This window comes from Capricornis sumatraensis, chromosome 3, assembly GCF_032405125.1.
Source record: "Capricornis sumatraensis isolate serow.1 chromosome 3, serow.2, whole genome shotgun sequence".
NCBI classification, from domain to species: Eukaryota; Metazoa; Chordata; class Mammalia; order Artiodactyla; family Bovidae; genus Capricornis; species Capricornis sumatraensis.
In genome coordinates, this window is record NC_091071.1 from 4,312,155 (window position 1) to 4,337,889 (window position 25,735).

At 47.4% G+C, this 25,735-nt stretch overlaps 1 protein-coding gene across 1 annotated transcript in view; it reads left to right on the forward strand.

Moving 5' to 3' along the window:
- Positions 1 to 25,735, forward strand: part of LMTK2 (lemur tyrosine kinase 2) — a 71,256-nt gene that overhangs the window by 3,731 nt on the left and 41,790 nt on the right. The window contains exons 2-3 of the mRNA XM_068969152.1: positions 21,593 to 21,712; positions 24,801 to 24,945. Of these exons, the coding sequence (XP_068825253.1) occupies positions 21,593 to 21,712; positions 24,801 to 24,945 (265 nt within the window). The remainder of the gene's footprint in view (positions 1 to 21,592; positions 21,713 to 24,800; positions 24,946 to 25,735) is intronic.

The following is a 25,735-nucleotide window of genomic DNA, read 5'->3' on the forward strand; positions in this document are numbered from 1 at the left end:
TAATAATAATAATTTAAAAACCACCCTGTTATGTAAATGTCACGTGGGGGATGCCCAGGGTTCTGAAATGGTTAAACAGACGAGTCCTCAAAAAAGTCCTTACAGGCAAGCATATAAAAAGAATCCAACTTTTCAGCCCGGTTGGGAGTAAAATTCATGCACTGATCACAGGAGGAGCAGTTCCTGCAGCCAGAACTTGGCCTTTGGAGTTGATCTGGGTGTGAGACCTTCCTCTGCCACTTTAATAGCTTTTAAGACCTTGGCCTGTCACTTAACCTCTCCGAGCTTCTTAGTACTCACTCAACTTTTTAAAAAGGGATGGTGACGATATTTACCTAAGGGGTTGCTATCACGTGGTAGCCATGTCTGTTACAGGTCAGGCCCTTGACAGCGTAGATTTCTTTGTAGATTTGGCGGGTCATCATAGGGTTGACTAATGGTAGGTGCTGTTGTCAAAGAAGGAACTCGGCATGGGAGGCACTTAAACCTGGAGTGCCTGAAACTTACACATGTTTAAAAAAAAAGTCTTTGTTTCTCAAAATAACAAGTTGTGATGGGTGAAGATGAGATCCTTTAGAGAGAAATCTGGCTTACTGAAGTATGATCTATAGGCTGGTGTTGTTGCTTCTTGAAATTCACAGCCTTGGGGAATTATGCTAGAAATTTTTAAGATGATCTGGATCAGCGTGCTTTTATATAATAAACCTGTTTTTGAATGTCAAGCTGACTAAAGCTCTTGGATGTGAACGGCTGCTGGTTTTAACTTATTTAAAGGAACCGCGGGTGATCTTAGTTGGTTTGATCCCAAACAAAAATTGTACACTCACAGAAAGCATCCGTGAAGGCAGGAGGTTCACCCGGGCTGAGCTCGGACCAGCCCAGGGCTGAGGTTTCCCCTTAGAAAATGTCATTCGGAGAGATGAATGTGACAGACTTGCTTTCTCTCTCTCTCTCTCTCACTCACTCACTCTTCAAATCATGTGTTTTTGCAGGCTTCTAGCGTTGCTTCACTCCGAAATTTTTATGTATTACTCAGACACGGGGAAAGGGATATTATTGAAAGGAGAAGCTGGACAAGCGTGCCTGGTAGAAAACAGACTACTCTATCTGAGGTGGTTTTTAGACTCAAATCTCTATTTTTCTGTGACTCCTCACATGAAGACGCTGTAAGAACCCTGAGGAAATGAGGTGAAATCTGTGTCGGGGCAAAATATCGGAGTGAAGTATTTTTAAATTGTAGCGAATGACTAATTTGGAACCATGCCTTGGCATTACAGTTATTTGCCACAGAGCGAACAGGCATATCAGAAAAATAACCTCGATCTTTCACAAGAAGTTTCTGTGCAGAGGTTAGCTCAGTGCAGAGATTGTGAATTTCATTTGACTTTATTGTAATTCAGGTGGGGAAACTTGAGAACAGCTGATGCCAAACTTCTCAGGTGCCTTGAACCCACAGCATGGTGTGCGCCTTTCCTCCTCTGAAAGCCTTTGCCCTTTCTTCCTTGGCTGCATAACAGCGGTTTGCTCCCCTTCTGGGGCTTCAGCCGGCTGGTGGTAAACCTTCCATTTTGTTTTTGGCAGCTTGGCACATTTTCATTTTACTATGTTACGTTTGTTTAAAAAGGTTGGAGTTACCATCAGACCAGACCCCAGGTGCTGGGGTGGGGCTGGGGTAGCCCCTGGCCTCCAGCCTACGGTCCCCGCTTGGGCAGCATTGGGCAGGGAGGTCATTGCAGCTGGGTTTCTGCTGCCCTGGCCTCCGCTCACCCCGCTTTATCGCGCCTTTTTTTTTTTTTTGGCGGCACCAAGAGGCCTGTGGGAATCTTAGTTCCTTGGCCAGGAGTGGAACCTGGGCCCTCTGCGGTAGAAGGGGCAGTCTTAACCTCCGGAATGCCTGGGAATTCCCCTCAAGGCACTTTTTTACCAGCTAAATTGATCTGCTCAGAGTTTGCAAAATGTGCTGCTGCGATTCCCATCTCCCATGCTCTGCGTTCTGCTCACAGTTGCCTGACGCTTCCCCTTGTGTCTCTTAGGTGCTGTCATTTCTTTTGCCTTTTATTTTTAACCTCTCTACAACCCCAGTTTCCCTACTAAGACCTTTTTCTTTGCCCAGGCTTAGTGATTGCTGGACTTACCACTGGTGGCTCAGATGGTAAAGAATCCACCTATAATGCAAGAGACCTGGCTTTGATTCCTGGGTTGGGAAGATCCTCTGGAGAAGGGAATGGCAACCCACTGCAGTATTCTTTCCTGGAGAAGTCTTGGACAGAGGAGTCTGGAGGGCTACAATCCATGGGGTCACACAGAGTTGGACACGACTGAGCAACTGACACTTTAGGGTTTGCCTCCCCTGATGAACCCCCAGAGTGTCCCCTTGTGGGGCAAGAGGTTCCAGGGGATGCAGGATGGAAACGTGGAAACTGGTTTTTCTTTTTGACGTTGGAACTTTTAAATTTATTTTCATTTCATCCTTAAACAATGTTGGCTTTTGTGAAGGTATAGAATACATTGGTACGCTAATGCGTTTGTATGGTTTTGTAAACAAATTTACAAGAAATGGAAGAAATACAGAGAAAACTTACTGGTGAGCCGTGTCATCAAAAAAAGGTTTGGGTTTGTGGCTCAAGCCTACCATGTGCATTTATCAAATACCACCTTTTAAAAAAAATTGTATATTGGAGTGTAGTTGATTTATAATGCTGTGTTAGTTTCAGGTGTATAGCAGAGTGATTCAATTATACGTATAGCTATTCCTTTTCAAATTCTTTTCCCATTTAGCGTATTACAGTATATTGAGTAGGGTTCCCTGTGCTCTACAGTAGGTCCTTGTTCGTTATCTATTTTAACTATGTGTGAATGTGTTAATCCCAAATTCCTAATTTATCTCTCCCCCCGCCTTTTCGTGGTGGCTCAAATGGTAAGAATGCCTGCAATGCAAGAGACCAGAGTTCGATCCCTGGGTCAGGAAGATAGCCTGGAGAAGGAAATGGCAACCCACTCCAGTCTCTTTGCCGGGAGAATTCCATGGACAGAGGAGCCTGGCCGGGCTACAGACCTCGAGGTCGCAGAGAGTCAGACACGACTTTTCCTACCACCTGTTTTAAGCCCTGTCTCTTCACCTGGATTGCAAGCCTCAGTATTGCTCGTGTTTGCATGATATCCCACTTTTTGCTGAAGTTTGATGAAGGTGGTGCTGGAGAACTGAGTTTCCCAGACCAGTACTCAAGTGTCCATGGATTAAGACGAGAGGGTGTCAGCTTAGAGCCTCTCATTCTCCTAACTTTACCTTCAGCCAGCCCGGTCCCTCACCCGGAAGGAGGCCGTTTATAGTTGTTTTATTTTTAGTTGTAAATTTTTTCTTTTAGAACAATTCTAGATTTACAGGAAAGTTGCAAAGATGGTACAAAGCGTCCCTGTGTATCCTTTGTCCAGTTTTCCCTTTTGACATTTGTAACAACCAGGAGCTGGTTCTAATGCACGATTATTAACCAGCACCCAGACTGTATCAGGTTTCTTTCCTGTTTCCCTCAGGTCCTTTTTCTTGTTTCGGGATCCCACGTGTGTCTGGTCGTCACATCTCCTTGGGCCCCTCCAGTCTGCTCCCTGTTTTGGTGATCCTGACACCGTGCGGAGTAGAGGTCGGGTGTTTTGCGGCATTATCCCCCAGCTGGTGCGTGTTTGATGATTTTCTCGGGATGAGGCTGGGCTGCTGTGTTTGTGTGGGAGGAAGCCCACAGAGCGACAGTGCCGTTCTCATGTTGTCCTGTCGAGGGTGTGTGCTCTCACGACGCCTGGGCCCTGGCCCCTTGGCTGAGGTGCTGTTTGTCTGCTGCCACCTCTGCCAGTCACACACGCCCTCCTCCGTAGCTCCCATGTGCCCGGCCCCCATGAGCAGCTCGCCACCTCCCTGAGGGAGAAGCATCTATGGAACTTACTCAGGATTCTGTGTAGGAGATTTAACTGTTCTTCCCCGTGTATTTCCTTGTTCAATTATTTATGTGAATATGCACATGAGGATATTGATTTTTACACTTTGGGTTGTAATTCAATACTGTTATTTATTTTGCTGCTTAAATGGGCCGTTGGGAGCTTTCAGTTGGCTCCTGTGTCCTGCAGACACATACCCATCTTTTTTTTCTTTCTTTGTTCTCCAGCCCTGTGAGAAGCTGTGGCTCCCCTGCTCCGGTCCACGTCTCTAGGGCTTCCTTTTATTGGAGGGTGATAATAGAAGCCGGGATCTGGGCCCCAGATTTGCCCACTGCTACTGCGATGTTTATAACAGGGTTTTGATCCTTTGCTTCCTATACCTAATGCCAGGTGCTGGGAAAAGAGAGCAAGCGAGGGATTTGGTGGGACCAAGGGCCTCTTAGGGAGGGATGGACGACTGAGACGGACCCTGTGCTTGTTGGACCCTGTCGCTTGGCCAACTTTTAACTTTTTCTTAACACCATCGTAAATACTACACATCCCGTGCCTGTGGTATAATGGTACCGGCAAGAAATTATTTTTAGAGCAAATATTATTGTTGGAAGCTTTTATTTACTCTCTCCAAGAGCAGCCTCATCTAGAAGAAGATGAGGGAAACCTTTTAAGCTTAAGGCTACAGTTAGAATTTCTTCAGGGAGTCTTATCAGCTTTGGAAATTGTTGAACGGGATTATAGGTAACTCCTTTAATTGGTGAAAGTTCAGATGAAATGTCCAGTGGCAAGTCACTTGAGCACAGAGGGCTGGAGCCTTGCTTTGATCTTTTCACAGAGCTTTTGGTTTCTTTTCATTTCTTTATTATGGAAAATTTCAAACATAACGCAGAAGTAGGATAATGAATATAACAAACCGTCGTGTGCCTGTCACCCAGCATCAGCAGCTTTAAATTTATACCGTTGCTCACTTATGCTTTTTTCACCTGCCTGGTGGCCCCCATTGGTTTGATATCAGTCCTGGCCATGGTATCAGTTCAGCTGAAAATGTTTCAGGAAAAAATAAAGCTGTTTTTATAAAACAGAATCACTTACATCAAGATCAGCTGGGTGCTTGTAGAAATGCAGATTGGGGGCCCCCGAGCGCACCAGCTGAACTGGAATTCTGGAGGTTGGCCCAGAAGTCTGCGTGTGTAATACTTCCGTGGTGATTTCTCCAACCCCGAAACACGAAGCGCTCGATCTTGCTGCACGCGCTCTGCGTCGTTCAGTCGTGTCCGACTCTTTGTGACCTCCTGAACTGCAGCCCGCCAGGCTCCTCCTCTGTGCATGGGGCTCCCCAGGCAGGAACAGTGGAGTGGGTTGCCATTCCTTCCTCTAGGGTATCTTCCGGACCCAGGGGTTGAGCCCACGTCTCGTGTGTGTCCTGCCTTGGCAGGCAGGTTCTTTCTCACGGAGCCACCTGGGAAGCCTGTCTTCTACTGGAGGCGAGATAATCTCAGTTATTTAATAGGAACCTGTTGACTTGGGGAGCTTGTGAGACTCAAGGAAGGAAGAACAATTTAAAATTTAAAAATTAATGTCAACACCTAAGATCTGAAGAGATCTCTGCTCCTGATCACTGTACGTGAATACTGTTCTGAAGAATCTTCCTGTGAGAAGTTATGTGTGCTATAACCACAAAGGAATGCACAAACTTCAGGGTGGAAAACACACCACCTACCACTCCAAAGGCCTTTTTTTTCTTTTCCCCCATAATTTTAACCCATTCTCTGGGAGGCAGTGTAAATAATAGCCTCTTTACATTTTAAAAATTCTCTGTATAAGTAATCAGTAAAAAAGCTGTGAGCTGGTGGCCTGACAGTCAGTTGCCAGCGCTGTGAGCTAAGCACCTTGTGGTGCTGATGGGCCTGCCCTGGCCTGCCGGGTCTCAGCCCAGACCAGCAGGGAAACTCAGCTCAAGCAGGTGGAACTCAGGACGCTCCCGGCTCCCCAGGTGACAGGTGTGCACGCCGTGTGAGAGCCCCTGATTCTCCACCTACAGGACAGCGGTGCAGTATGATAACCATGTTGTTAACACTGTACTTAAAAAAAACAAGTTAGTTTTTCTCAGCCGGATTCTTTTGGAATAGCCTCATATTTGTAGCCCATTTTATATTTTTCAACAGGTAACTTTTTTTTTTAAGCTTGTTGATGTATTTTAATGTATCTGCTGTGAGTGTATTGATATGTACAACATATGATGAGCTAAAGAAAGAAAACTCGCTCGAAATGCTTCAGTGTGACAACCGTGTAATGAGTTGGGTTTGATTAAGAACATCATAGACACACACACCAGGACAGATAATTTTGGACTTTTTTTTTGCAACATGTATGCCTAACATAGGAGAAAAGAATTTCATTTTAAGCTTCTAGGCTAGTGATTTTTGAGAAAGAAGTTGCTCTTAGCCAAAAGTGAAACTGCTGTGATGTCAGTTTTAAAAACTCATAGTTTTTTTTTTTCCCTCTTTGAGGTCCATGTTCAAAGTCCATCCTGAAAATGTCTTTTTTTCCCTTTTTGCTACACTGAACAGGAGGCTTGTGTTAACGTGCTGTAATTGCAGCCTTTAATTATGGTGAGTGAATCTCTAAGCCATTCTGGACTTAGAAGCCAGAGGTGGATGAGTTTGCAGTTATTCTGCACATTTAAAATATCTCCTCTGACCAACCAGTAATTGTAAAATTCTGTAGCTTCAGCTTCTTACTACAAAACCGAAGGTTGTGATCTACTGGTTACCTCTCAGATTAGCCTCTGAATTTAAGTTTAAAGCATCTTTCACGCTGCAGATTCTTCCTCAGAACCCCCCATAAATTCAACCTGCGCTCCTTCCAGCAGGAAAAAAAATTCCTTTTTCCCAGGGCTGCCTGGCAGCATGCCTCCTGGAGCGGTTCAGGGTCAGCAGCAAGTGTTACTTTCCAAGGATGCAGCCTGCCGGTTCCGGGCCCAGAACCCCCCCGCGTGCCTCCCCCCAACTCTGACTTCAGACCGTTATTAAAACACAGCGCACCCGGACACTGATTGCTGGTGAGGCACTGAAAAATAACAAACTTAACGAAAATAGTGCCCTGAGAACACTTCACCAGAGGCCTGCTGCCGGGGTACACTCCAGAAGCCTGTAATTCAACTTGGTTTGCTTTAAAAAAAGAAATTAACTTCAATAAAAGGTCTCGATAACCAGTTTTCACCAGTTTTCACTCACTGTTCAAGTGAGACACTTGATGGACTCATCCAGGTTTGGACTTATAAAATCTTTGTGTGAGAACTTCAGAGCAGAAAGGCCAGTTCTCGGGAGGGGGAGGTGGGGCCCAGGGAAGGGAAGCAGTCGGTTCAACGCTGTGGAGCCGTCGGAGCCCGACTTCATCGTGGCCGTTGTGGCCGAGGGGACCTGGCGCCCGCCTGCCCAGCTCTCGGGCGCTCTGCCTCTTTCTTACGGGACGCTTTGGTTAGAGTGATCAGCGTGCATGGCTGCTCCCAGTTATTTTCCCTCTGGATATTTATTTCCGTTTTTTAATCTCAAAGTCCTGGGTGAAATTCAGAGGTATCTATTGTTTAGTTGACCTTGAAATAGTAAAGATAATTCCTTATGAGTTAGGAGACTGACATGCTGACTTCCATAATAAGGCTCAGAAAAGCACATTCATCTTTAGTTTAGTTTTTTTTTTTTTAAATTTGTGGGAACAACCACTGCTGCCTCCGAGTTGAGTTGCAGCGTTTAATTAAAGGTGATAAAAAATATTTCTGACTTGAAAGAAGTGTAATCATAAACTTGTAAATCCTCACTTGTGAACACGAAAAATACTTTAGGCGCTGTTGTTAAATCAGTGCTGTTGAGGCCTGGACCCTGTCAGGAATCTGCTGGAGGCTGTGGATCCCAAGAAGAGTGCTGGTGAGCAGATGGCTCGTGTACACCTGGTGAAGCGTCTCGGGCAGGTGTCGGGAAATGTGCCTGGCGTCCTGGACACGCTTTCCTCAGCTCTGTAACACCAGCGCCTTGATGGGGGCCCTTGACCCTGTGGTTCCTCAGCTCTGCTTCCTCCCAGGGCTCAGGCAGCTGCAGCAGCTTCCGGGTTCTCTCCTGGACCCTCTCCTGGTTTACTTATAATAGATGACTATTTAACGTGTATGTTTTGCTGCATCATAGCTTTATTCTCCTTTTGAATAACTTTGTTAGTATAAATTTCCAGTTCAGTCGCTCAGCTGTGTCCAACTCTTTGCGACCCCATGGACTGCAGCACGCCAGTCCTCCCTGTCCACCACGGACTCCCAGAGCTTGCTCAAACTCATGTCCATCGAGTCAGTGATGCCATCCAACCATCTCATCCTCTGTCGTTCCCGTCTCCTCCTGCCCTCAATCTTTCTCAGCATCAGGGTCTTTTCAAATGAGTCAGCTCTTCACATCAGGTGACCAAAGTATTGGAGTTTCAGCTTCAGCATCAGTCCTTCCAATGAGTGTTCAGGACTGATTTCCTTTAGGATAGACTGGTTGGATCTCCTTGCAGTTCGAGGGGCTCAGGAGTAGTTAAAAAAAGCACAGACCATTCTTTCAGTAAAAGTGCAAGCCATTCTTTCGGTTCTTTTGCTACTGATCATCACATTCCTTTACAAGTCACTTTTTAAATGCCGTCCTCCTCTGCGTTCTGAGCAGCTTGGGCCCCGTGTCTCCGTCTGCCTCCACAGCGTCATCGTTCCTGTTTGACCCTGTTTCTTCATCCCATTCCTTAAATTTTGTCCCCTGGCCCAGCGCCTCTGTTTTCTGTTCCGTTCCCCCTGTGCTCTCTGTGTGTGTAAGTTAATGCACGTGGATGCTTTGAAAGTGGAAGTGTTCCGGGGCTTATCATAGAAATAGCCCAGTGAGCCCCTGTCCTGGCCTTCCTCATCCCACTGCTCCCCCTCATCTTGCTGAAGAACAGGCTTAAACCACTGTTGCTTGGTTTAAGTAGATACTGAGTTTCTACCGTGGAAGAAGAGAATGTATGTACCCATACACTCTTCCCCTTCTCAGCATCATTATTTACACTTCTTGGTTAAATCAGCACTCAGCGTTCATATTTTTGTGACTACAGATTATTCACAGCTGGCCCTATCGTGTTTCTGATGATTAAATTTCTCCGACATGTTTTGTGTTTCCTGGATGTTGTTGTCATTTCCTGAGTTTTTCGTGAATGTGTCATCCATTTGTCCCACCCTCCTCAGCAGGAGTTGACTCTCCTCTCGGTGGCTGTGCCCGGGCCAGGCCCAGGCAGTGGCTCTGCTGCCAGGCCCGTGGCACCTGATTTCCTGCCCTCGGTTCCCCTCCTGGGATGGGAGCTTTGGGGACTTCCTCTCTGCATTCCGGAAAGTGGCAAGGCGATGCCTTGGTGTGAGTCTTTGCCGTTCGCCCCACTCACCCAGACAGGTGCTCTGTGGGTCTCTTGAATCTGGAGAGTCGGTGTGGTTCCAGAAGAATCTTGTCACACATTTCTAAAAATTTTTTTCCTTTTCCTCCTGGGACTTCTCTTCGTTCAGTGTTGGGCTCCTTGGAATGAGTCGCGAAGCTCCTTTTCGTTCTTGTTTCATCTCTTCCTGCTACTCTGTGGCTGTCTTTGTTTTTTTTCTATTGCATTTTATTTCCAGGAGTTTTTCCTCCCCACTCCCTTCTAAATAGCATCTTCTCATGAGTGCAGTATCTTCTCTTATTTCTGAGGGTATTAATTATAGTTTTGTATAGTTTTTTTTTTTAAAAAAACCCTTGTACCGTCTGCGTCCTTCAAGTCCCCCTTTTCTCTCTCTGGGTCCGTCACTTGCTTTGACTGTTTTTCAGGAGGGTTTTCTCAGACGTCGGGTCATCTTTGAGAGCCTGCCTGTGTTGAAGAGTGAGGGGCACTGATGGGGGGTCCTCCATGACCCCTCCTCTCACACTGTGTCGCCCCTGCCCCCAGGTCCTGGGCATCCCCGCCCCACTGCCCTGGAATGAGGCGTGCCTCCTGCTCCCCACTCATCCGGGCATCACCCCGTGGGAGCTCTGTGACCTGGGAGAAGCAGCTCTGCCTCTCTGAGGCTCATCTTCTTCTCTTTAGTGTGGGGCTTCAGACAGACAACCCCCCCAAAAGGGTTGTTGTGGGGCTGGGTGAGATTAAAACAGTGCCTGAAACATAGTAGGCACTGCTAAGTGTTAGCTGTTTTTCTAACCACCTGGGACCAAACCACCATCATCTCTCGTGTGAACTCCCTAATATGAGAATGTGTTCCCTGATGACTTGACAGTCTCCCCTGCTTTATTTTTCCACATGGCTCATCAGCATCCCAGGTACTGTATGCTTTTTAATTTGCTTGTGGTCCATCTCCCTGCAGGAGAGCAGAAGCTGCAAGGACAGGGCTCCGTTCTTCCCACTTCTGTGCTTCTGAAACCTGCAGCGGTGTCTGTCCTGCAGGAGATGCTTGGTGAACACTTGCTGAATGAGCCAACATCTTGGGGGTTGGAGTCGCTTCCTGATGTGTGAACATCACAGTTGGGTGATGGAATAGCCATTTCCATGAGAGAGACGCTGTCCCCAGGACTCCTCTAATTATCTGTAGGTCTCTCGTCTTGGGCTGGACGCCTAAGTGTCTGGAGACACCCAGTTGTATTGGGTTAAATTGTGATTAGGTCTGTTTTTCTGTATAATATAAAGACAAAAACCAGTGGGCGGCGGGGGGGGGGCGGTTCATGTTTGGGAATGCATGTAAGAATTAAAGATTTTAAAATTAAAAAAAATAAAAAAGAATTAAAAAAACACACACACAAAAAAAACCAGTGGGCATTATCAGGTAGGAAACCCTCAGGACTCGTCCCTTGATTCTCTGCAGAACCTTGTCCAGTGGTGTAAGCAGTTTCCGGCTTAGTTGTGAAGGTAGCACTTTATTATGGAGAATTTTGAACATTTGTGAAAATAGAAGAGTACAGTGAATTTTCTGTACCCCTGCCCCAGTCCATCCATCCCTTTGGCCAGTCCAGCAGCAGCCAGGCACCATCTGCTTCCTCTCTGAAGAGAGAAGTTTTAAAGACACTTTGCCTGGAAATGTGTTTTAATTATATTGGCAAGAGTTTTAAGTTAGACCTTAGGAATTCCTGTCAGAAAGGTTCTAAGACCACTTGCTTCATCAAGGTGTTGTAGGAAATTTTAGAGAAACAGGTGGGCACGTTTTCCTAGGATGTTAAGGGTCAGCCCTGCCTGGGAAGTAAGGAGCATCTAGGTCGTCTCTCGTTTCCTTTTTGGCCTTCTTGTGCAGAAAGTGCATTAGCTAAGTGTTGTGAACACGGTACTGCCATTGACTTGCCTGCACGATGCTACAGGCTTCAGCGGGAGGCTGCATGGAAAGACCGAACGTCCCTTTTCCCCGACCTCGGGGGTGCACCGAAGGGGCCGGTTGTAAGGGACGAAGCCCTGGGACACTGGCCCTGCGTTTCTGCTTCTCGAGCCAGAGCTGCCTGGCAGTGAGCTGGTGTCCCGGATCGCAGGGAGGTCCTGACGCAGAGTGTCACAGACACCCGTCACTATGGATGACTCCGCACCCCAGCTATGCCGTCAACCTAGTTGAGAGTCCGGTTCGTAAAGTGTGGTTCCTGCTGCCATTTTCCTGTGGTGTGGGGCCTTGGCCTGGCGGGCGCCATCTAAACCTGCCATTCCCTTGGCCGTGCCGCCGTTGCTCTTTTGTGGTAGCCACTGTCCTAGTCAGTGTTTTTAGAATTGGAATGAAACGAGCCTCTGATAACAGATTTAATTGCAAACAGCTGAGAGAAACAACAGCTTCATCTGAAATGATCTCATTCCCAGGTACTCAAAGCGCACCTCGTCTCTGCAGGTGAGAGAACAGGGGGCTGGGCTGAGCTTGGAGAGCACGTCACTGATGGCCACACAGCGTGGTGTGTTCTTCGGGGCTGTTGATGTCCTGGCTTCGGGGTCTTTGTGGAACCTCTGATCCATCCACTTCATGTCAGCACACTACTTGCTATTCTGTGTGGTGGATATATTTAGTGCTGGGCTTCACTTTCCCTGCCTCATATTGGAGCTTATTGGGGAGAGTCTAGGGTGTTGAATGTTATTATAAATAAGTGTAATGTTAGATTGAGAGACCAGGAAAACCTTTAGTGACTGAAGATTCCATGTACAGGAAACCGTTATGATAGATGGGTCTGTAATCTTGAGGTGTTAAATAAAAATGTGTGATCTGCTCTGGTGGTCTCAATGCTTTTCCTCAAGTAGCATGATGACAATTGATTTGACTCGTCTCCAGGGAGGAGAGCTACTTGTCAGAATGTTGGGAAAGGAAGATGGCCTGGATATCAGGACCGGTTTGGAAGACTGCCGGTCCTTCGCTTCCCCGAGTTCTGCCTGGTCGGTCCGGTGGGCACCAGCGTTACTTGTCAAGTGGACACTTGAGTGTCTCACGCATGCCTCCTGAAGGTGAGGGTGGAGAGCAGAAGGGTGATGCACATATCTGACAGTCACTCTAACGGCCATTCAGTGTGCTCCCCTTTTCACACCACGGCGTCCTGGGAAGCCAGTGAGGAAGGGGAAGGCAGCGGATACTTGTCTCTGGTGCCGACAAGGAGGGGTCCCCTGCCAGAGGGGATGGTGTTCCTAAATTAATCCATTTACCATGTTAGGGGCCCAACTGAGCCCCCTCCAACTTGGGAACGTGACTGACTGTATCGGAGGACCAGGCCTTTGAAGAAGTGACTGTGTTAATTAATTGCTAACCCAGTATGCCTGGGGTCCTCACTCCAAGAGGAGGTTTGAACACAAGGAGCCATAGGATGCTCGCTGGGAGGACGCGGCGAGCCGTTGTCGCGGTATGCAGGCCCCGGGGGAGGCCTCCGGAGGCGGCCCCGCCGGCCTGGGGCTTGGGCTTCCAGCCTGCAGGGTGTGCGGCGGTCGAGTCTTGCCGCGGAAGCTGCCGGCCGTGGTGGTCCGCGACGGGGCCCGGGCAGGCTGCCGCCCCGCGTCCAGACCTGCGCAGAGCTGGCGTCGCGTCTGTGAAGGCGGCCGTTGAGGTTCCCGTTTCCGGTGTCAGAGGAGGCCCCAGGGGCTCCTTGTGTGCGGGGCCCTCCCCGCGTCCGGCGCCGTGCAGGAGAGGGGCCTCCGAGCCTCCTGCTGCTGCCGGGCGGGACGCTCTGGCGGCTTCGCGGGAGAGGAGATGTGCGGAGAGCGGGGCGGGTGGGGCAGATGCTCATCACAGGAGAACCTTGGTTCGGGGAAACGCGGCTTTTAAGACCTGGAAGAGTTTTGCTGAACTCTTAGTCCTGCAGCGCGAATGGACAGGGGAAGAGTGTGTGGGGAGCTGTGTGTGAGCCGAGGAGCGAGTGGGGAACTGGCGTGGGCGGGGGGCGCCCCAGCCTGTGGACTGAGAGTGTGTGGTGATGGGGAGAACCCTTGCTGAGTAAGAGCACAGGTTACTCAGGGAATGCTACTTTTTGGTCTTATTTGTTTGACCCTGAAAGTCTGAGTTTATCCTGTTAACTGGTAGGTCTATGATGGATTTTGGGGGAGGGGGAGAAGGTGAACTGGAAGGCTGAGGTGAGAGAGGGTCCATCTGAAAGGACTGGGAGCGTCTTTGCTCCGGGTGGAGAGCCTGGCCAGGGTCTGGAGGGCTGGGGACTCTGCAGGGCTTGTTAAGGAGCTTGGACTTTGGGCTGATGAGCTGGGAAACCCTTCTGTTGAGACGGATGAGAACACAGCACCCCTGGCATCCTCCCTGGAGGCGCCCTCTGTGGCCCCTGGTGACCTCATGTGACACTGTCCTGACCTGTTCTCTTTTTTGCTGGTTTTTTTTCTTGTTTTCATTTAAACATACGCAGATGGGTTATACCGAACACCCGTCACAAATTCATGCACTGAAGCCCTAACCTCTGATAACTCAGAGTGTGACCTGGTTTGCAGACGGGGTCTGACAGGTGATGAGGTGAAGATGAGGTCGTGAGGAGGGCTGTGGCTCAGCATGAGCATGCCCTCGTGTGCAGGGGACATTTGGACACAGAGATAGACAGGCGTCGGGGGAAGGCCATGTGAAGATGCCGGGGAGCCGCAGGCCGTGTCCCACAGCCCCGCGGAACCAGCCCTGCCCACCCTTCATCTGGGACTTGCAGCCTCCAGAACTGTCTGTGCCAGTTCGTGCTCCGTGACAGCGTTTCCAGCAAACTGACACATGGATTGTAAATTGTTATAGCTACTCTTTTTTTTCTCCCCCTATTTAAACTTTACTTAATAGATGTGAATAAATTATTTAGTAAATGAAAAACTTCAAACATACGTAAGACCAGACAGGGGCTACAGTGAGTTCCCATGTACGTACCTTTCACCCAGTTTGAATCCGCTGGAGGCCAGCTTTCTTCATACAACCCCCATCACTTTCTCTACCGTCATACTACCTTGGAGCGAATTTCAGACATAGCTAAGTAGGTCACTATCTGTAAGAGGTTAAGATAACTCTTAAAAACAGAAGCAGTGTCGCATTCTTCCCAGGAGAGCTAGAACCATGCTCCTCTCACGCGGCCACTTGTCAGTGCACTTTCCAGCTGTCTCAGTGTTGTCTTTTTTTTTTTTTTACGGTTTTGAATCATGTTTCAGATGATTCTGAATCATGTTTCACCTGTACATTGCACTTGGTTGGTATGTCTTTCTTAAACTCTCTTCTAATTCCTTCTTCATCTTTCTCTCTCTCTCCTTGTAATTCATCAGGTTTTTCTCCTTGAGTGTTTTTCGTAGCCTGAATTTTGCTGGTTATGTTCTTGTTATGGAATTCAATACATTCCACTGTTCACTTTATTTCCTGTTAATTGGTGTTTAGAGCTGGAGGCTTGGTCAGATACAAGTTTGATATTTTGTTACTATTGGGTGGTGCTGTTTTGGCAGTACTTCTGTAGTGGGGGATACTGTGTTTCTCCATCTGGAGGCTCGTAATGGCAGATTGTATTTTTGAATCATTGTTGTTCCGTTGCTAGGTTGTGTCCAGCTGTTTGCGATCCTATGAACTGCAGCACACCAGGCTTCCCTGTCCTTCACTGTCTTCCTGTCTTCACTGTCTGTTTGCTCAGATTCATGTTCATTGAGTCAGTGATGCCATCCAGCCATCTCATCCTCTGTCACCCCCTTCTCCTGCCCTCGATCTTTCCAGCATTAGGATCTTTTCCAGTGAGTCAGCTCTTCACATCAGGTGGCCAAAGTATCGGAGCTTCAGCATCAGTCCTTCAAATGAATACTCAGGGTTGATTTTCTTTAGGATTGACTGGTTTGATCACCTTGCAGTCCAAGGGACTCTCAAGAGTCTTCTGTAACACAATTCAAAAGCATTAATTTTTCGGCACTCAGCCTTGTTTATGGTTCAACTCTCACATCTGTACATGACTACTGGAAAAACCATAGCTTTGACTATATGGACCTTTGTCAGCAGAGTGATGTCTCTGCTTTTTAATATGCTGTCTAGGTTTGTCATAGCTTTCCTTCCAAGGAGTAAGCGTCTTTTAATTTCATGGCTGCAGTCACCATCCACAGTGATTTTGGAGCCCAAGAAAATAAAATCTGTCACGGCTTCCAATTTTCCCCCTTCTGTTCGCCATGAAGTGATGGGACTGGATGCCATGATCTTAGTTTTTTGAGTGTTGAGTTTCAAGCCAGCTTTTTCACTCTCCTCTTTTGGAGAGGCTCTTTTGCATTATCAGCTATTGGTAGTGAATGTCCCATCGTGCATAATGCTCCCTGGTGATTCAGACGGTAAAGAATCCACCTGCCAATGCAGGAGACATGGGTTCCATCCCTGGGTGGGGAATATCCCCTGGAGAAGGAAGTGGCAAGCCACTCCAGTGTTCTTGCCTCGGAGACTCCATGGACAGAGGAGGCTGGTGGGCTATAGTCCATGGGTTCGCAGCGAAAGAGTCAGACATGACTTAGTGACTAAACAGCAACAACCATGAAATACTATTATTATTATTTTTATTTTTAAACTATTTTAGAATATAAATACTCTTTTTAGCTAGCAGGCCATACCAGAACTAACAGTGGGCAGCATTTTGAGCTATTGGTAGTGACCAGTAGTTTCCTGACCAAACTGACCATAGTCTCTTGATTCCTTTTCTAGGCTATATATACCTGTGACATAAAAGGATATATCCATTTGGTCTTTTCCCCCTTTTCTGGCCCAGAGTTCCTAAAGCCCTGGGCATTTCCTGACTGGGAGGAATGATAGCATCTGTTATTAATGACAAGCCCCTCCCACCACACCTGAACTTATGTTAATGAAGCGAATGTTCAGTTCAGTTCAGTCACTCAGTCGTGTCCAACTCTTTGTGACCCCATGGACTGCAGCACGCCATGCTTCCCTGTTCATCATCACCTCCTACAGTTTGCTCAAACTCATGTCCATCGAGTCAGTGATGCCATCCAACCATCTCATCCTCTGTCCTCCGCTTCTCCTGCCTTCAGTCTTTGCCAGCATCAGGGTCTTTTCCAATGAGTCAGTTCTCCTCATCAGGTGGCCAGAGTATTGGCATTTCAGCTTCAGCATCAATCCTTCCAATGAATATTCAGGACTGATTTCCTTTAGGATTGACTGGTTTGATCTCTTTGCAGTCTAAGGGACTCTCAAGAGTCTTCTCCAGCACCACAGTTCCAAAGCATTAATTCTTCAGTGCTCATCTTTCTTTATAGTCCAACTCTCACATCCACACATGACTACTGGAAAAACCATAGCTTTGACTAGATGGACCTTTGTTGGCAAAGCAGTAATCTCTGCTTTTTAATATGCTGTCTTGGTTGGTCATAGCTTTTCTTCTAAGGAGCAAGCATCTTTAATTTCATGGCTGCAGTCACCATCTGCAGTAATTTTGGAGCCAGAGAAAGTAAAGTCTCTCACTGTTTCCATTGTTTCCCCATCTATTTGCCATGAAGTGATGGGACCGAATGCCATGATCTTCGTTTTCTGAATGTTGAGTTTTAAGCCAACTTTTTCACTCTCCTCTTTCACTTTCATCAAGAGGCTCTTCAGTTCCTCTTCTCTTTCTGCCATAAGGGTGCTGTCACCTGCATATCTGAGGTGATTGATATTTCTCCCGGCAATCTTACTTCCAGCTTGTGCGAGTGTTGGAACGAATGTTGGCAGGTCCCTAAGTAGCTTCAGGATAGGGACTGGTGGCTAGAGGAAGGAGCTGTATGATTAGAGAATTTGAAGCTTCGGTCTCACCCTTTATGACTTGAACCCCTGAGCAACCGAATAGTAAATAGGAGGCCGTTTTTTTGTAAAAGTGTGTCAGCTGGTAACCGAGAGGGAGTGACAGAATGAGAAGGTCAGCATGTTGCGATCCCCTGTGGGGCTTGACACTGATCATCATTTCTTTTTTATCTGTGACCCTTGAAAAATTTTAATGTAATTTGAAAATGGATTCACAGGTGACTCTTCAGTTGATTATGCATATATTCAAGTTCTGATGGGGGTTCTAGGCAGGGCTTTATAATGGTGGAATTAATGATCAGGTGGCACACCTCCCTTACTCTGAGTCATTACTGAGAAATTGTGTTCCTCAGATTACCTGTCTGTAAAACAGATAATATGCACCTACCTCTTTGAGTCTCTCAAGTTTTCTAACTTATTAAATCAGGTGCTGGATAGATATCTATTAAAATGGTTTGGGAACTAAAATGAAAACTTACACCGACTGTATCTTTGAGATGCTGTTTGTTTTTGCATCGGAGTCTTGAGGAGGTGTATGAAGCACCCCAAACCTCTCATTATCCTTGTTCCCAGTTTGTAATCAGCCAGGCGGCCTCAATGTGCAGAGGAGACACTCCTGTCATCATTGATGTTTTTCCTTAGGCAGTGATTGGTTTGACTTACACGTTTCTGAAAGCTGCAGCCTGAGAACATCAAAGGAAAGCTGTCTGTCTTCATAGTTGCAACCTGTGTAACTGTCGCAACCAGGAAGCTTCCAGGGCCCGGTTTATAGTCTGACCATGGGGGCCACGGGGGGTTTCCTTGTAGTTCCTCACTTCTACAATTTGCTTCCTCTCTGTGGTTTGTGCAAACCCAGCTCACCTTGCAGCCCACGGGAGGCTGGTTTTATTTCTTCATTTTATGCAAGTTCTTTTGTGTATGGAAGTTTTCTTTGTTGATATACAGAGCTTTTTTTCTCTCTTTTTAAATCACAATACTTTGGGTCAATCAAAAGAAAAATGCTGTCAACGAAATAGTTTTTAGAAGTGGTAAAACTGTGAAAATTTCTGCTCGAGGCTACCTAGTAAATTTTTCAGTTTATTGATTTAGAATCCTCTCAGTGGGCTGGATGACACTGAGGTGAAGTAGACTTGTGTACATTGAAGAAATCTGAGTCCAGCAGAGCAGAGGCCCCTGCAGTGTCTTTTTTTTAAAAAAATTATTTATTTTTAATTAGAGGATAATTGCCTTACAATCTTGTGTTGGTTTCTGCCAGGCATCCACATGAATCAGTCATAAGTATGTGTATGTCCCCTCCCTCTTGAACCTCCCTCTCACCTCCCACCCCATCCCACCCCTCTAGGTTGTCACAGAGCCCAGGGAGGGTTTGAGCTCCCTCCCTGCTGTGTCATAACAGAAATAAATACATTATCATGGATGGGCAAAACTCAGCATAACTAGTTATTTTTAACACGGGTATGACTTTTCATGCCTACTTGATGACTCAGAGGAGATAGTTTTATGAATCAGATCATTGTGGCCCTCAGGCAGTTTTGATCAAATGTTATGATAGGTAGTAATGATAATAAAAAGGATGAAAAGAGAGGGAAAAGTTGTTTACTGTTCGCTCAGTGGAGTTTGGAGGGGAGCCCCAAAATTGTGAACTGCCCTAATTATAGTGAGAGGCTTCTGTCTGAAGCACTTAGGTTAGGTTGTTTTTGAATGTTAAAAACAGTGAGACAGAACAATGTGATATTGAGGGAATTGGGGCGAAGGGGAGGGCTTGTATCCAGCACCCTGGACCCAGAGTCTGGCCTGGCCACCTTCTCACCTCGTGTTCCTGGGCACGTTGGTGTCCTTGTTTGTGACGTGGAGCTGGTGTCCTGATGATCAAATGAAAATAGTACTTATCCTCTGTGAAATCTCAGATGTGACCAATTATAACGTTCCCTTATTTTTCTGCCATTAAGAAAGAAGAAATGCTGCCAATGAAAACTGCTTCCTCTCAAGTATAAAATACCCCTAACACGTGGTGATCTTAGACTGCAGTGGGCAAACCACGTCTTGAAGATCAGTGAGATACAGCGTATATGCGAGTGCTTTGCCGCCTAAGCCTCAGGGGTGGTCTTTGGCCCTTACCGTAGAGTCAGGGGAGTGAGACGGTTCTGAGAGCCAACAGCAGCGGGCAGCACAGGCCGGGCTGGGCTCGGTTCCTGGAGGCTGGCCCTCCACGCGGGCTTCTCGCGTGGCTCACTTCCCCGAGGGACGCCGGTGTCCCTGGTGGGTGAGCTCTGCGGTCCTCCTTGCTCACGTGTGGACTTCCCTCTGCGCCCCGTCTTGCTGATCGAGAGCTTGCAGCTTCTAGGCAGCCCTGGTTGACCATGTTGTCTTTAGGAAGGGAGGCAGCAGTGGAGTCCGAAGCCCCGTGACACAGCGGGTTCACAGTGCTCTCTCTCAGTAGACCTTTTGCTGTTGGGAAGGAGTGTAGTCCTGCACCGATGTGCAGCTCTTTGCTCTTCAGTGAAGTCACGTCATGCTCGAGCATGTGGTTTACTCACATAGGAGTGTGCTCGATGTTTGTTTTCTTTTCACGGGCTGTTGTCTCGTTTAAGGAAAACAGTGGCATCGTTCCTTCACTTGTCTCCAGGTTTCCTCCTTGGTGCCTTTGAACACATGATTAGCCGTAGGTGGAAAAGTTTGTTTCTGACTTTCCCGTGGCAATTGTTTCACAGTATATACGTATATCAAATTATCATGTTGTACACCTTAAACGTACACCATGCTATATGTTATATCTCAAACCAGGAGAGAAAGAAAAGTATATTTCTTTGTAAAACACCAGTAGGTGAGAGTGAACAATTTGTTCTAACAAAAAATAGAAAGGTTCAGAGTAAGCCTACTTGAATAAGATGATGTCTAGATAACTGAATCTGCTGAAAGTGAGCTGTCAGAGTCTTGATGCTCCCGACAGGGGTTGCAGGCTTCTTATTGGTGGCTCACATGCAGTGTCTACTGCAGATTCTTTTCGAAACACGCCTTTAAAGATGTAGAAGTTATTCTGAGCTGTTTCCCCACCCCCAAGAAGAAACTGGTCACAGGCCATAGTCACAGGTGTGTTGTTTTCAGCTTCTCTATCATGACTGGGGCTCCTTGAAGAAGTGGCTGATTCTAAAGCCAGAAGAGGGAAAATATAAGGGGAGCCTGGAGCCCCCTGTAGCGCCAGAGTGAGGAAGTGTTGGAGGTAAATAAAAGAAAGGGGGGGGCGTGTCCGAAGGACCCAAGCATCAGCTTGAAAGAGCTCCCCATGGGGCCAAAGCTGGAACAGTCTGAGCTACAGAGTCATGAGAATAATGGATTATCACCCAAAGTATAGGACAGAATAAGTATCTATGAGTTCATAACTTTATCAGTGGCTGAAAAGTGCAGGAAGAGGGACGGCTCTCCTTTACAGAAGAGTCCCAAGTAGTATGTGTTTAAGGACTAAGGGAAATAGAAAAATCAGCATTAGAGCATCACAGTGTATCGGTTTCCAGAGACCCAGTGTGTGGGCGGAGCCTCAGAGCGCGTCCCCCGGTTATCAGTGACTGTAGTCACTTTAACCTACCCCTGCACATCCAGTAACTCTGCTCCCCTCCAAAAGCACAGCTAAATTCCCCTCCCCGGGCGTGTGCCCCGGACTCCGTGACCGGCTTCTGAAGAGAGGAATGTGCAGAGGGAAGAGGAGGCTGTTCACTGTGGTGGTCTCCACCAGGGACCCCGGGACCCGGCTTCACGAAGCATCACGTGCCCCAGATGCGATGTCACGGGAAGGACGTTTCACCCGGCAGTATTCTAGATTCTTCCCACATACTTGTAACCTCAGTCCAGTTCTGAGAAGACATCAGGCAGCCCCAGTTGAGGGATAGTCTGCAAAGTCAGCGACAGATATTCTTCAGAAGCGTCACAGTCGTGAAGCACGGGCAGAGACATCAGAGGTCGGATGAGACTAAGGCCATGATGAGTGAATGGAACGTCGGTGGGCCCGGTTGAATCCTGGCAAAGAAAAAGGGTGTTGATGGAAAAACTGGTAAAGTCCAGGTACCCAGTTGGGGGTTCAGCTGGTGGCGTGGTACGCGTGTTGTTGTCTTAGCTCTGATAAACATGCCACGTCGCATGCTCAGGCCAGTGGAAGCTGGGGGAAGGGTGTACGGGTACGCTCTGCATTGTCTCTGTAACTCTGCTGTAAATCTAAAATTGTTTCGAAATCAGAAGTTAAAAAAAAAAAAAAGGCTCTCAGCTTCTTATCCTAGGTTGGTCGTCAGCTTTATCTTGAGCATTTGAGAATCATTTTATTACTGGGATATTATTTATCCCATAGTATTACTGGGATATTATTTATCCCACTTATATCTGGCAGAAAATATATTGATTCGCTTATTAAAGTCGATTTTGGAATGCCTGTGTTAACATTGTTTATTTCTCTTTCCAGGGGAGGCACCTGTTGCAGAAATTACCACGTCTTTTGTGATCCTCTCTGTGGGCAGTTTAATGATATTAATAGTGTTAATTGCAAACTGTGTATCCTGCTGTAAGGACCCAGAAATAGACTTTAAGGTGAGCACAGATGGGAGGAACTTTGAAAGTCACCCCCTGATATGTTTACCAATAGAATGGCTGTATACCATGATCCCTGGGGAACAGGGGTGGCAGTTCGTTTTGTTTTTTTTTTTTTCCTGAAGGGGCCAGATAGTAACTATTAAAGCGAAATAAAGAGCTGTTGTAAACAGTGAGTCCTGTGGGCCGTGCAGTCTCTGTCGAGGCTGCTTAGCTGTCACCTCTCTCATTGTGGCCGCGTGAGCCCCAGACCGCATGGAAACAAGTGGCCCCGCTGTGTGGGGGTGGAGCTTCCTGTACACGCTCCGCTAGGCCATCTGCATTTGGCCCCCCGGCGAGCCTGGTGGACGGTAACCAGCCACCTGTTTTCATGGAAGTTTTGCTGAGTGAGGAACAAGGAACGGTGATTCAGTTCACTTGGTGTGAGGCCTGTAGGGAGAAGAAGGCTGGTTTTGATTCTTTTTCTAAACTTGCAAGCTCTGGTGAATTTGTGGTTGTTGAATCACGGAAGCCAGGGGCTCCCTCAGTGCCTTTTGTTTGTCAGGACCAGCATCTTTGAGTTTACCTCAAGCCCTGAGCTCCCTGAGGAGCAGAAAAGAGCACTGCTGGTAATAAAGCTGGCCCGGGGTGGGGGGTGGTGGGGGGGTGTGTGTGTGTGATAATACAGAGGTGCTGGCGTGGTAGCTTCTGGGCGGAGTCTGCTGGAAGCCAGCTGGGATATCCTCTCTAGAACTTGCAGCTGGATGCTTTAGGGCTCAGTGAAGACTTATTAAAAAGGAGTACATGGAAGAAAGGGCAAAAAGAGGGATGTGTGTGCAGAGAAAATGGTCCTGCAGGTGGAGCTTTCGTGCCTGGTGACAGTCTTGGGGCTGTCCCGTGAGCCCTGAGGACTGAGGGTCAGGTCAGGCGGGACCCTCTTCCATGGACACGTGGACCTTACTTCTCCAGCCTCACCCCTGTTTCCGTGTGAGTTCCGTTTACCTTGGGTCTGGTGGCAGCTCTGAGGATGGAAGACGTGCTGTCCCTTTGGCTGGACGCCAGTGTTACACATGTTGGGGGGAGAGGAAGGCTGAAGGGGGCTGGAGGAAAACTCCCTAGCAAGGGTCATTGTCTCTAGAAGACTCCCCTCCCAGAAGACGTGAGCGCTGAGGCCCTGGAATCGGTGCAGACCCGTCAAGGGGGCCCTGGTGACTGCACCGCCTGGGGGCGCAGTGGCGGGCACTCAGCCTCGCTGAGGGGCCGCGCACAGACACCTGGCCCTTTAGGGACAGACGTGAAGGCTGATCAGTGTTTCTGAAACCAAAAGCCAGTCTCTCTCACGCCCTGAGACCTCACTCTTGCCTTGAGTCGTTCTTATCCCCTGACGCTCAGCGTGGGCCCAGGGAGTCTGTGACGACTCAGACTCAGGGAGTGTGTGTTTATCAGGCTTCCCCAGGTGACTGCTGCAGCGGTTCAGGGCCCACATTGGACAGAAGACCCTCCCCAGCTTCAGGCCGTGGAACGGAAGGAGGGAGTCATCGTCTGGCACTCATGGTTTTCCTTTAGGCTTAGAGGGGTGGCGTTCCAGAGTGGAACGGCCCCTGGGAGGCTGCATCCTGGTCAAGCCAGTGGCCTGCTGGAGAGCGCCCAGGCAGTGGAGGGCATAGCACAGAGTGACCCAGCGTCCCCGCACAGCCCCATCCTTGCTGCTGTTATGCTGCGTTACCGCCCTCAGTCTTTAGAATTACCTACTGCCTAATGGTGCATCACGCGCCGCCCAGCTTAGGAGTGATGGATGACGTCTTTTCTTAAACAGGAGAACCTTGAGGAATGTCCGAAGGGGAAACCAGGCAAAGCTCTTCTGTTTAGGGGTGACCTCACAGATTGGAGTGTCCTCCTCTCCCCTCCCCAGTAGACAGTGATAGTGCCCTAATGCTCTTGGCAACACCTATGACGGGTATGAGAACATGAAATGTTACATCAGCGACATCCATCCTTACACCCGGCAGCTTCTCCCATGCACGGGGTGGGGCCGAGGGAAGTGGTAGAAAAGAGTTTGGTCACGTAGAGGGCTGGAAAACAGTCTTGTTCGCTTCTGTCATGGCGCCTGGTGGGGTAATGCTCATTAATTATCTGAATGAGTGACCTTGATAGTCGCCTGTATCTATGTTAAATTAACAGGGACACCAAGACAGGCCCAGCTCCCTGAATGATGATAGCAGGAGTCAGGGTAGCTTTCTGCCGGACAAAGTCACTTAAAGGGTTCCGCAGCTCAGTTGGTGCAGCCTCCATTTTAAAGTTGCCATCTTTAGAAAGCCAGATGTTCTTAGAATGTTCATTGCACTTAATGTGCCTCAGAGTTTAATAGTGACCTTCATGGTTCGGATCCTGATGGTCTTTCTACCTAGTTTAGTACATTTATGCATTCTTACTCTTGCCAGAGGAATAGGACTCGCTTAAAAATATCTTTTCTGTGTCTTTTAACTGTCTTTATTTTGATTGAAATCATAAGAAACCAGAAATACATATACAGTTGAAAAATAAATGTTTTGATTCAGTATGCAAAGAGATCTGTGAAAGTGAATAATAGTAGTAAAAAGAATGCCTTAAACGGACCCAGATTCAATCCCTGGGTTTGGAAGATCCCTTGGAGAAGAATATGGCAAGTCCACTCCAATGTTCTTGCCTGGGGAATCCCACAGTTAGAGGAGCCTGGCTAGCCCCCCAGTCCATGGGGTCATAAAGAGTTGGACGTGGCTGAGTGACTAACACTTTTACTTTCATAGTAACTTAAAATTCAAATATTGAGCCTGGAAATTATAAGTTCTAGGGGTCATTTTAGAAAATTTTACACTTACCTTCAAGTTGATCAGTTTTAAAAGTTACATATGATGTAATTGATTTCAGATCTTATTTATTCTGTTTAGAGTCACAGAACACAATTGCTCATGCTTTTTGCTTGAAGGCAATATCAATTGGGAAAAAAATTATGGCGGGGTGTCCCCAATGAGTTAATAAATGTTTATGTCTTACGTGTGAGCATGTATCTTTGGTATTTGCTCTCAAGCTGATTTATATTAGATACAGCATCGCTCTTCCTTTGCTTTAGGAGTTTGAAGATAATTTTGATGACGAGATTGATTTTACACCACCAGCAGAAGACACGCCCTCTGTCCAGTCTCCAGCAGAAGTCTTCACACTTTCAGTACCAACTGTCTCGCTACCAGCTCCATTGCAGTTCCAGCCTTCTGCAGGTAAGGCCTTCCGTCCTGATGTCACGTTGCCATGAATAACTTCTGAGTCCTGAGAAAGGAAGCCTTGCTACTAATCCATAGAATGATTGGACTGTGGGTCTCCTCTGGTTGCTGATTTCTCTGCCTTCTGCTCTTTGGTGAAGCTCACTTCTGGCGGTCAGACTTTAGTTCATTGACGTTTCCATTTGTTTCTTTCTTCCTGCTCCTCAGACTGGATAATCTCATTTAACCTGCCTTGAAGTTTACAGATTATCCGAAATCTGTTGTTGAACCCCTCTTGTGACTTTTTTTTTTCCAGTTCTTGCACTCTCAGCTCTAAAACTCTATTTGGCTCCTTTAATAATTTCTCTCACTTTATTGGTCTTCTTTCAGTTTCCTGTGGTTCTTTGCCTGTGGTTTCCTTTAGCCCTTTCAGCGTGTTTAAGACACGTGATTTAAGCTCTTGTCCAGTAAGGCCAGTGTCTGTTTTCTCAGGGACACTTTCTTTTAAATTTCCTTTGTAGCAGTTCATGTACCATTATTTATTGTTCTTTATTTGTTTTGCAATTTTCTGTTGAAAACTGGATATTTTGAATAACATGATATGCAAAAAAAAAAAAGGGAACAAGGAACAGATGCTGTCTAGGTCCTGACAGCCTGAGTCTGTGCCAGGGCAGGTGCCCAGCCTGGCCGCTGACAGCTCTGCCTTAGCCTTCAGTTCCTGCCGGTGGTGCCGCCTCTGTTCTTGGGTCTCTTCTGAGCAGATGTCCTTCCCTGAGGGTGCACATGACTCTCTGAGTTACCCCGTATG